Source organism: Pinus tabuliformis, chromosome 8 (genome assembly GCF_031772625.1).
Source record: "Pinus tabuliformis cultivar Carrire ecotype Pingquan chromosome 8, CPIR1, whole genome shotgun sequence".
In the NCBI taxonomy this organism is placed as follows: domain Eukaryota; kingdom Viridiplantae; phylum Streptophyta; class Pinopsida; order Pinales; family Pinaceae; genus Pinus; species Pinus tabuliformis.
Genome location: NC_142294.1, coordinates 1,748,398,520 through 1,748,406,631, shown reverse-complemented (window position 1 = coordinate 1,748,406,631; position 8,112 = coordinate 1,748,398,520). Strand labels below are relative to the sequence as shown.

General features: G+C 36.4%; 1 protein-coding gene across 1 annotated transcript; it reads right to left on the bottom strand.

The window, feature by feature from the left end:
• Positions 1–1,702: 1,702 nt before the first annotated feature.
• LOC149243101 (uncharacterized) lies at positions 1,703–3,947 on the bottom strand. Its single transcript, XM_089367763.1, has one exon. It carries the CDS (start codon positions 3,677–3,679, stop codon positions 1,919–1,921), a length of 1,761 nt encoding a protein of 586 aa, XP_089223889.1. The 5' UTR covers positions 3,680–3,947; the 3' UTR covers positions 1,703–1,918.
• Between the last annotated feature and the right edge of the window lie 4,165 nt (positions 3,948–8,112).

Here is an 8,112-nt window from a genome sequence, read left to right as displayed (position 1 = left end):
AAGGGTATACGCACTTCGTGACTGTAAATATGTCTTTGTATTAAAACTAAAACTCTGTTCTGAGAAAAACGATTCAACGATTAACCTTCAAACATTGAACTAACTGTATTTACATATGCGTACGCACAGCCATGTCATCGATACAATGAATGTACATAGTGCTGTTGCCGCTTTTATTACATAGCCTTTTCAAAATGTTTCCATGCTATATGTTTCAAAAAGAACAAAAATCAAAAATGAAAAATAGAACGATGTTGTTGCTGCTTTTATTTGCCAGAGTACCCTGCTTTGACTTAAGTTGACCGCATGCATAGGAGGCTCGATTTGGCTGGGAGATAGGTGTTTGTCCATGCTTGGACATTCTGCTTTTCGCCCATGCCTTTCGTTCTAGCTCTTCTGTTGCGCCACATGTCAAACGGTAAGCTCATTACAGGATGTGGGTACTTCCTGTGACCATGTCATCAAAAACCTCTAATTCTGGAACATAAAACCCCTAAATTAATTTCTATGCAATTTAATAACTATAAAACGATTAATAATCAATATTCAAGGGTTTTGAGGAATATATGATGAAAATGTATGGATAAATGATATGTTTTTGGGAAGGAAAAAGGGTCTTAGGATGATACCAACAGTTATTAACCAGCGTTTCCTCCAATCTCAATCTGCTACAAACTCTTGTTATTGACGCTTCTGTTGTGGGCTGTAATCTCCTTAGTATCCCTGGAGTAAACGTGCTCTATTGGCTGACCTACGTAATGCCTTAAACAGAGCCTCTTTGCTTTCCTCGTTGTGGGTTATAACATAGTGGCATTTTGATGCTAGTTACTGTATAAGGATCTAGATTAGGTTGGGATATCAAACAGTACTGACTCCTGGACTGAATGTTCAGGCATTTTGAGGGGTAACACAAGTCAATAACTCCAAATTTTTGCACCCAGAAAGAACCAAAATAGATCACAAACAAACTATAATGATCCCTACTACATTTTGAATGGGAGAGACTAGATATTCAAGTAGTAAAAAATGCACTATGATTAATACATCCCGTGACAATCATTCCTGCCTGCTATATACTATAACAGCGACAAAGTAAAACAGTCTAGAATCTAGACATTCAACAAATGAGACAAAATATTTCATGCAGCCTTAAGAGTCAATAACATAACAAAAAGAAGACACACCAAAGCAAGTTGCAAAATTGCAAACAATTCTATTGCTGGAAAATTATTAACTCTCTGAATTCTTTTTTCACATAACTTTTTCTGTTGGTTTCAAAACGGGTTAGTCAATTTTATAGAGATACAACCCAATATTGAAAATTGCAAGATATGCTTTATCAATGCCAATCATACACATTAATCATTTGAGCAAACCAATTCCAGATTATTGATGTGAACAATTTATTGAAAATACCTGGGGCACTTCATCAGTTGAAAGTTGCACCATGCTAATTGCTAAGCCTAACCCATTTTATATCAGAAATACTGGTGCATTTAATAAGGATTGTGCAGGCCACTAAACCAAATGAGTTTCAGGTTAAATACCAACTGCACTCTTATCAAAATTGCACTAAGGTCGCTTCATCAAGCTCAGCCACAAAACCCGTCTTAGATAGCTTCCCTAACACATTATTGCCAAAGTCACTCCCACATTTTATCAATTGCAATTCGCTCACCAGTACTGAATCTTGCCAAGTGCCTTTCAGCAGTATCTTAACAGAAGTTGCCTTTCGGCAGTATCTTGACAGAAGTTGTTTACTGTTGAATATGTCACAGCTTTGATGGAAACCTTTATTAAGATTCATGCAATAGTTTCTCGGCTGCTCACCAGTACTGAATCTTGCCTAGTGCCTTTCAGCAGTATCTTAACAGAAGTTGTTTACTGTTGAATATGCCACAGCTTTGATGGAAAACCTTTATAAAGATTCATGCAATAGTCTCTCGACCTCTTCCGGTGTGTGATCCTTGCACAATTTATCCATGAGGGTGTTATATGTAATCATATCAGGGACATGACCACTACCTATCATCTGTTTAAATAAGTTAATTGCCTCACTGGAAAAACCCGCTTTGCAGAGTCCATCCATCAATGTGCTGTATGTAATAACATCAGGGCTCAAACCCCATTTTGGTATCTCATAGAAGATTTGTTGAGCTTCGTCCATTCTGTGATGCTTACAGAGTCCATTTATTAGTGTATTATAGCTAACTAGATCAGGTTTGCAACCTTTCTCTGACATCTCTTGAAAGAGCTCCCTGGCCTTCTCTAGATTACCCACCTTGCAAAACCCATTTATAAGTGTATTATATGTGATTTCATTCGGCTGATGGCCAATATGCAGCATAATATCAAACAGTTGCAAAGCTTCTATAGGCTTGCCTTCTTTGAAAAGGCCATCGATAACAGTACTGTACGTGATAACATTTGGACTGTACCCCCTACCCAGCATTTCACGAAGCAATTTGGTGGCCTCCTGACATTGCCCTTCTTTACAAAAATAGTTAATAAGTATATTGTATGTGACAGCATCAGGGCATGTGTTTTTGTTAGGCATTTCATAAAAGAGCTTCCTACCCTCGTCTATTTTGCCTTGCTTACATAAACCATCAATAAGCACATTGTATGTGATGACATTAGGGCTTATTCTTTTGCTGGCCATTTCATAGAAGAGTTTCACAGCCTCTTCCAACTTGCCTTCCTTACAGAAAGCATCAATAAGTGCATTGTATGTGATGACATTAGGATATATGTTTTTGCTGGGCATTTCATAGAAGAGCCTCCTAGCTTTGTCTAACTCACCTTCTTTACAAAATCCATCAATAAGCAAATTATATGTCACAACATCAGGCCATATGTTTTTGTCGGGCATTTCATAGAAGAGCTGGATAGCCTCCCCTAATTTGCCTTCTTTGCAAAGACCGTCAATCAAAGCAGAAAATGTAATGATATTGGCATTATGCCCTTCTTTTAGCATCTGATAAAGTAATTTTTTGGCCTCTTGGAGCTTACCTTCTTTGCATAGTTGATCCATGAGGATTGTGAATGTGATGGTGTTAGGTTCATGACCTTTTTGCAGCATCACAGCCAACAACCCGAATGCCTCATGGGTTTTCCCGTTCTTACAGAGCCCGTCTATTAGAGTATTATACGTAAAAATATCAGGAACCTGTTGTTTCCTCGCCATTTCATTGAAAAATTCAACAGCACCCTCCATTTTGCCGTTCTTACAAAGCCCTTTGATGACGGTATTATAGGTTACCACATTTGGGATATAGCCATGTTCTTGCATTCGTTCAAACACTTTGAATGCATAATCCATTCTACCTGTTTCGCAGTGACAATTGATGACAATGGTCAAAGTTACCAGGTCTGGAACCACATCTGCTTCAACCATAAGTCTGTAAACGGACAACGCTAATCCATACCCTTTCCGTCGCATTAGACTACTTAATAAAATGCGGCAGGTGTTGAGACTGGGGTTGGGTTTAGATTTATCCAGAAGCAGATACTTGAGGCTTTCCACTGCCTCTGCAAGCTTGTTGGTCTGACAGAACTTGCTAATGTGCATGTCTGATGTGGCAGAGGAAGTGTACAAGAAATGTTGAGGACTGGTGTGGCTAATTGAACTCTTCTTCCACAGGGACAACATTGGGTTCCTCCTCGTAGCGACCGCCATGTTGGGCTGAGTAGAAGAGAGTGAGATTGATGTTGGTTTGCATCACACACGAACCTTGAAACCCTAAAACCTGCCGTGTATTGCCCTGTATAACACACGCACCTTAAAACGCGAAAGCGTGTTGTGGGTTATGTGAAAAAAACACATTATATTTGATTGTCTCTCGGCCTTTCTTTTCGCACTCCATCAGACAGCTGTCTGATCAAGTTCATCCTTTAAAAATGGAGGTTTGCACAGTTTGAATTCATGTGTTCAGTCAAATATTTTTGGAAGAAACTTTGTTGGGATGGGAAACATTTCACACTAGCTTAAATGCATTTTAATTTCTCTAGACGTTAACCGGTATCAATATTGATTATATTTTTACATCTTAAGAAATTGATAAGGTTTAATAATTAATTATAATTATATTTATTAATTTGTTGATTTAATTTATTTTAATTATTTTACAAAAATTAATAAATAATAATAATATTAATTTGATATTTTTATTTTTATTATTTTAATTTAAAATTATATTTATTTTAGTGTTGAGTTAATTTTATTTTTATTTTATTATTTTATTATAAAATAAGCCATTACAATATTTCAGACGTGCTTTGGGCACAATAACTCACTTTTCCATTCCTATTAAAAGTGATGATAACTCTCAAAAGCCTCTTTAAAAATTGTGAATTACTAGCATAATGGTATCTATGGGGGGTTTTGAAATAGTCTAGACTTTACATTTAGATGATATTATTTCCAAACTACATTTAAGGATTCCACTTCTTTAAATAATGGTGATATTTTTTTGAAATGGTATGTTAGATCCATTTGAGATGTTTAAAAACTTTTTTAAGGTGTGGATATCTTGGACCAACATTTTTGGGTCAATCCTTGTCATTTCACCTAAAGTATAATTACTTAACTTTTCATGGTGACCTAATGGTAGAAGGGATTAACAGTTTTAAAAGTTTCTTTATGTACATATGGGTCTAACCCAGGTCAACATTATTGAGTCATCCTTCACCACTCCAACTTGAGTCCCTTTGCTATGTGTCCTTCTCTAATAAGCCCAATGATGTAGTCACAAATAACATGTGATTATACAAGCTCAACCCTCAAGTCAAAGCCACAAAATTAAGAACCCCAAGTTATCAAGTGCTTTCTTTAAATTTCTCCCTACGCATATTCCATGGTGGACACATGGACCAATCAAACCATGTGACATGTTCCAATTAAGTTGTGCAATCTAGAGGCCATACCCGCCATGGAAAATATGAGTGGTAGTACATGAGGTACCCTCCCTTGCTCTTAATATGCGTTGAGAGCCACATGTTTTATGTGCTCGAGTATGTTACATGTGGCTTAACGATTAAAGAGTATGATTTTGTTAATCCCTAGACAAGCCCCTTGTAACTATAAAACCCTTATTAAGCCATATATTTTGAGTTATTGTATTTTTATTGTTATGTAGGTGAAAACCTTTCATAATATCATTTCATTATAATTGTATGCTTTGTCTGGAGAGGCCTAGTCTTAGGATCACCATATCTTGTCGTGTATTGTATTAACTTTAAAAGGAGGTTCCACCCCCATAGTGGATTGTAATCATTGACTTCTTATCATTTTTAAGGCAAATGATTCATAACATTTGGTATCCAAGCTATGATCTTAAAGTTTTCTTTCTCCTTCAATGAAGTCTTCGTGGAATTTTGACTATAACGTTTTTGCTAGGAAGCCTGAGGGAGTAAAATTTTGAGGATAGTAAGGATAAATGTCAAAGTATTACTCTCTTGAAGCTAGGGTTTGTGACTAGTCTAGAAATCAGTTTCAAATAAGAGCTTGGAATCTCTATTATAACTTTTTCCTGGGATGATTTAGACCACAAATTTTTGAGACTATTAAATAGATATATCAAGGTATTAGTGGCCAAAATTTCAAATTCCAATTCATTATGATTTTGGAGATAGTGACCAACCTTAAAATAATCTCTTAAATGAGTCGTCTTGGTAGGTTCATTGTGAATTTTTTATAGAGAAGTTTCAGATTGTGAAATTTTTAGAGTTTTAAGGAGACATATTGAATTACATTAGGTGAAAATTTCATAATCATATTTGATGAATTGGATATGCAACATGTTGTAGAAGATCTCTCTTGGGAAGGGGCCAAAAGAACATCAAGTTTTGGGAAAGTTACAATAACTTTCACTTGGCATATAAAAGTTTGACCAATGAATGGAATTGCATATAAGACATGTGAAAGTATTATAAGCTAAAATTTCAAACTTAAAAGGGTTTAAATGTCAAAGATATATTAAGACAAAACTTGGTCATCCAAATAGCCTACAAATTAGGCATTTAAAGGTATGTAACTTTCAATTCGTATAACTTTTTATTAGAATATTTATTTTTAGTGACTCAATATTTGTTAGTAAAGATGAAAAAAAGTATTATTACTTTCTCAGGTCGATCCTAAGGGTGCTTCAAAATATACTTCACAACTAAACCTCCAAAGAGCTCTATTATGACTCATTGTAACCACCCCTCCAATATTTACCTAGTTTCACCACCCTATCAGGGTAAACATGAGAGGAAGAGATACTATGACCTGACCAGACCTCCTAGATCCAATTAAGGAATTGGGGCTCACTGTAGACAACAAACTGACAAATCACAACATCTCACACGGGCTACATGTCACTTAGAGGTTGAACAACTACCCCAGGTGGCCAAACCCTAAGTTGGACCTCTTTTCTCTACCCTAGGCCCACAACCGCATGCACATTAAGGCCTCCATGTTGTTGGAAGCCTCCAACCGCATGCACAACATTGCATCCATGCGGTTGCAACACAAATTCTTCAGTTCAGAGCGTGTGGTCACATATTCTGAACCACCATTTCAGGCTAGTCTCCAGACCGCTCCCTAGAACTTAGTGAGGCTTTCCAGGTTGATAAATAACATTAGGACAAAGCCATTCATATAAAACTTAATCAAAGACTTTACCTAGCTAGGCCTAACCATGACAGTAATTTCATTAAACATATGGTGAACATGTAATCTACAATTCATGAATGCATATCTAAACATAAGGGTCTGAAACTTATCTGAGAATCACCAAGAAGGCCCTATGCCCTCTCTACATAGTTGCAATCACACTTATTAGTCCATAGATTCATCAATCGATCAATAGCTAAGCTACTCATGACAAGAGCCATAAAAAATACACATCATATAAACATCATATAACCATAAAATAACCAACATATAAATGATAGCCATAACAATGCCAACAAAATCGCTACAAATATACATGAATCACAATACAAGAATAGCTCTTATTAACATATGAAAATACCAACCAAGTCAAGGACTTCCACGTACCACCCAACCATAGATTGGGGTAAACCAAATCTCTTTTTCATCCAATCACCCTCCCACCATATTCCAAACATGAATGTGTGATCTCATGAAATAACCACTACAAAAACAAACTAGGGCTTCCAAAGACCAAACCACCTCAACCCTGAACCAGTGATTCCACCTCATGGCCAAACATCACTAACACTAACCAAATTTGTCTCTACCCAAGTTGTCTAGGGCTTTAGGAACTAGTAACTCAACCCACAACATTTCAGGGATCTAGAGCGTTTGTCGAACCGAGCTCTAGGACTTGTAACTCAACCCACCAAGGGCTCCAAAGAAATTGTCCAACCTAGGCTCCAAGACTAGTAACTCAACCTAAATTGTTCCAAGGCTTCTAGAGTGTTTGTTCCAACCCATAGCCATAAGGAATTATGAGCACTAACTAGAAAACAAGCAAATGGAAAAACCCACAACACCATGGCTATCCTAGAAATGGAAAGGCAAGGCTAAAACCACTGTCAATCCAAGAAATCCTCCATGTCAATGATAACACATAACCAAAAAACCACATGTGTTTACCATGCATCTATAAATTAGCAAGGAAATCGTACATGCAACCAATTACCTGCAAAGCAATCCAGTTGTAGTTATTGATCCACTTGTCCCCTTGCGCTTACCTTCTTTCCTTTGCCTTCTTACTCCAAATCCAAAGTAAGTGCTCCAGAAAACCTCTAAGTGTGCAATAGTATGAGAGAATGATATAATAGAGAGAGAGCTATGTTTGACAATTTAATTGACCTTAAATTGCTTACATAAATAATCGACCAGGGTTAGTAACTTTATGAAGTGTAAGTGCATTATATGTGCTAGAAGCCTTTTATTCTAAATTAAATTGAGTTATTGAAATTCACATGTCTTCTATGAGTAAATTAGTTATTCCTAGAAAATAAGATTAACTCTACAATGATGATCACACTCTCTTGCTTAAAACTACTCTTGCTTATAGAAATCTCACACTCTGCTTTGAAATAAAGAAAATCTCACACTTGATGTAAATGAAAATTAATTCCACACTTTGCATAAAT

Excerpts from the sequence above, each read along its gene's own strand:
- LOC149243101 (XM_089367763.1), bottom strand. The coding sequence starts at position 3,679 with ATGGCGGTCGCTACGAGGAGGAACCCAATGTTGTCCCTGTGGAAGAAG.